General features: G+C 47.3%; 1 protein-coding gene across 1 annotated transcript in view; it reads right to left on the bottom strand.

Annotated features, from left to right (window-relative positions):
- LOC125046907 (hemicentin-2-like) overlaps positions 1-1,543 on the bottom strand; it is a 22,890-nt gene extending 21,347 nt beyond the window's left edge. Inside the window, exons 1-2 of the mRNA XM_047644911.1 lie at positions 1,516-1,543; positions 793-981 (exon numbers count right to left, since the gene is read on the bottom strand). Coding sequence (XP_047500867.1) covers positions 793-981; positions 1,516-1,543 — 217 coding nt within the window. The remainder of the gene's footprint in view (positions 1-792; positions 982-1,515) is intronic.
- Positions 1,544-2,452: the final 909 nt, after the last annotated feature.

The raw sequence follows: 2,452 nt of genomic DNA, 5'->3' as shown, positions 1-2,452 counted from the left end.
CCCTTCCCTAAAAAAAAAGTTTCCCTGATAAAAGGAGCAACAGCAACCGTGGTGATAAATTAGGTGTCCTTATTGACTCAGATATCGAAATGGCTTTCACCTTAACTATAGATCATAGTCAAACAATAATCAGAAAAGACGTGAGAGCGGACGCAGCAAATGCTAGTGAAAAGCAACGCAATTTGGGAATGTGAGAAGGGGAGAGCGCGCTAATTTGCTTCGACCAAAACCCCTTCCTCCTCTTTTTCTTCTCCCTCCTCTTTTCTCTGTCTCTGACTCCTTCTCTCTTTTCTTATCTTTCCCTCTTTCTCACTTATTCTCAACCCCTCTTTCCGATCTCTTCCTTTTCCTTCTCTCTCTCTCTCTCTCTCTCTCTCTCTCTCTCTCTCTCTCTCTCTCTCTCTCTCTCTCTCTCTCTCTCTCTCTCTCTCTCTCTCTCTCTCTCTCTCTCTCTCTCTCTCTCTCTCTACCTCTACCTCCCTCTTTATCTCTCCGTCTCTATCTCTATTTTTATTTCCCTTCGTTCCCTCACTGTCTAAGCGTCTCTCTCTCTCTTTTACAGTCTCCCCAGCCTCTCTCTCTCTCTCTCTCTCTCTCTCTCTCTCTCTCTCTCTCTCTCTCTCTCTCTCTCTCTCTCTCTCTCTCTCTCTCTCTCTCTCTCACTCACTCCTTCTCTCTGTAGATTCAACTCTCTATCTCCCTCACCCTCTCTCCCTTCCTCTCCCTCCCTCCCTCCCACCCTCTTTTCCTTCCCTTCGCTCTCTCCCTCCGCTCCACTTCTTCCCCACCTACCGGTGACAAGCAGCGTCACCCGCGTAGAAATCGGCGGCGTGACGGACACTTGGCAGAGGTAGTCGCCCGCATCGGAGGCTCTGGCGTGGTGGATCCGCAGCACCCACCGCTCGCCCGACCCAGGGTTCACTGCGACGAACCTGCGGGGGAGAGGTCGCTGAGTGCGTGGGAGGCTGGGGGGTGGGGGGTCTGTGGGGAGAGGTGCGTGTGTTATTTGTGTTTACTTGTTTGCTTGTTTGTGTGTGAGGAGAGGTAGTAGTGTTTACTTGTTTGTGTGTGTGTGTGTGTGTGTGTGTGTGTGAGTGTGTGTGTATGTCTATGCGTGAATGTGTATGTGTAAGTGTATGTGTATGTGTGTTTTACACATATATCCAATGTATATACAGTATCGTTAATACACATATGATTGCAACATAAAATACACATACATACAGAGCAAAGCGGAATTTTGTCACTTCATATTTACATCCATAAAACTACACCTATTAGCCTTTACACCAACCTACTCTATTTCCCGGTAAACACATTCACACCTTGATAAATCCATACGAACGTAGTGGACATACACATGGGCATATACACAGAAAGAGACATATAAACAGCCACGTATTTACACCCCCGACCACATAGTCATTCTCGTAATCCGCCGCAACACGGTAAACGCCGAAAGCAACTTTCTTTGCAGGTAGTGAAATGATGAAGCAACATTGCACGCTGCCACACGAGGATCATATATGCTAATAGTGAACATCTTGTATCGCCGTAAATATTCCTGCACTCAGGTTTCATCTCACTCGAGACGAAAATACATACATTCCGAGAAGAGCTCTTTTGTAAAACGAGTAAAGGAGGCGGGTGGAACGAAAAAACAACAACAACAACAACAACGCAAAACACGAGAACGAAAAAGAAGAACGTAGAGGAGGAGAAGGAGACGAGGAAAAGAACACAGAGGAAGAGAAGAAGACGAGGAGAGGAACGCAGAGGAGAAAATGTAGAGGAGGAGTAAGAGACATGGCAGAGGAACGCAGAGTCGAAGAAAAGAACGTAGAGGAGAAGAAGACAAGAATAACGCAGAGGAGGAGAATGGGACGAAGAGAGGAGGAGAAGGGGACCAAGAGAAGAAGACAAGGAGAGGAACGCAGAGGCGAGGGAGACGAGGAGAAGAGGGAGATAGAGGAAAAAAAACGCAGAGGAGGCGAAGGAAAAGGAGACAAGGAAAAGAGCGCAAAGGAGAAGAAGGGGACGAGGAAGAGGACGAGAAGAGGAGAAGGAAAAGGAGGAGGAAAAGAAAACAAGGGAAAACATGGGAACGAGGGAGAGAACGCAGAGGAGGAGAAAGAGACGAGGCGAAGGGAGCGAGAAGAGCAGGCGATACGAAGGGATATCTTACGGCGCGTGTAAGTTCACTTAACAACAACAAGTGACAAACGAGTAAGACTACGTAGAAGGAAATGAAGGCAAGCCATTTTCAACCCCGTGGCACTTTGGTATAAGATCCAGTTCTCGATGCAGAAGTTCTACCCCCGCCCCCTCTCATTCAACCCTAACCGATGGCGGTCTAAAACGAGTGAATATGAGATGCAATTATAACAATTATGAACAGTGCCATAAGGGTGACTTTGGCTCTTACTCTTGCGCTGTTCCTTGCGATGTGTGT

The sequence above is a fragment of the Penaeus chinensis genome, chromosome 39, assembly GCF_019202785.1.
Source record: "Penaeus chinensis breed Huanghai No. 1 chromosome 39, ASM1920278v2, whole genome shotgun sequence".
Classification (NCBI taxonomy): domain Eukaryota; kingdom Metazoa; phylum Arthropoda; class Malacostraca; order Decapoda; family Penaeidae; genus Penaeus; species Penaeus chinensis.
The sequence above is the reverse complement of the archived record's forward strand: the minus strand, read 5'-3'. Positions and strand labels throughout refer to the sequence as shown.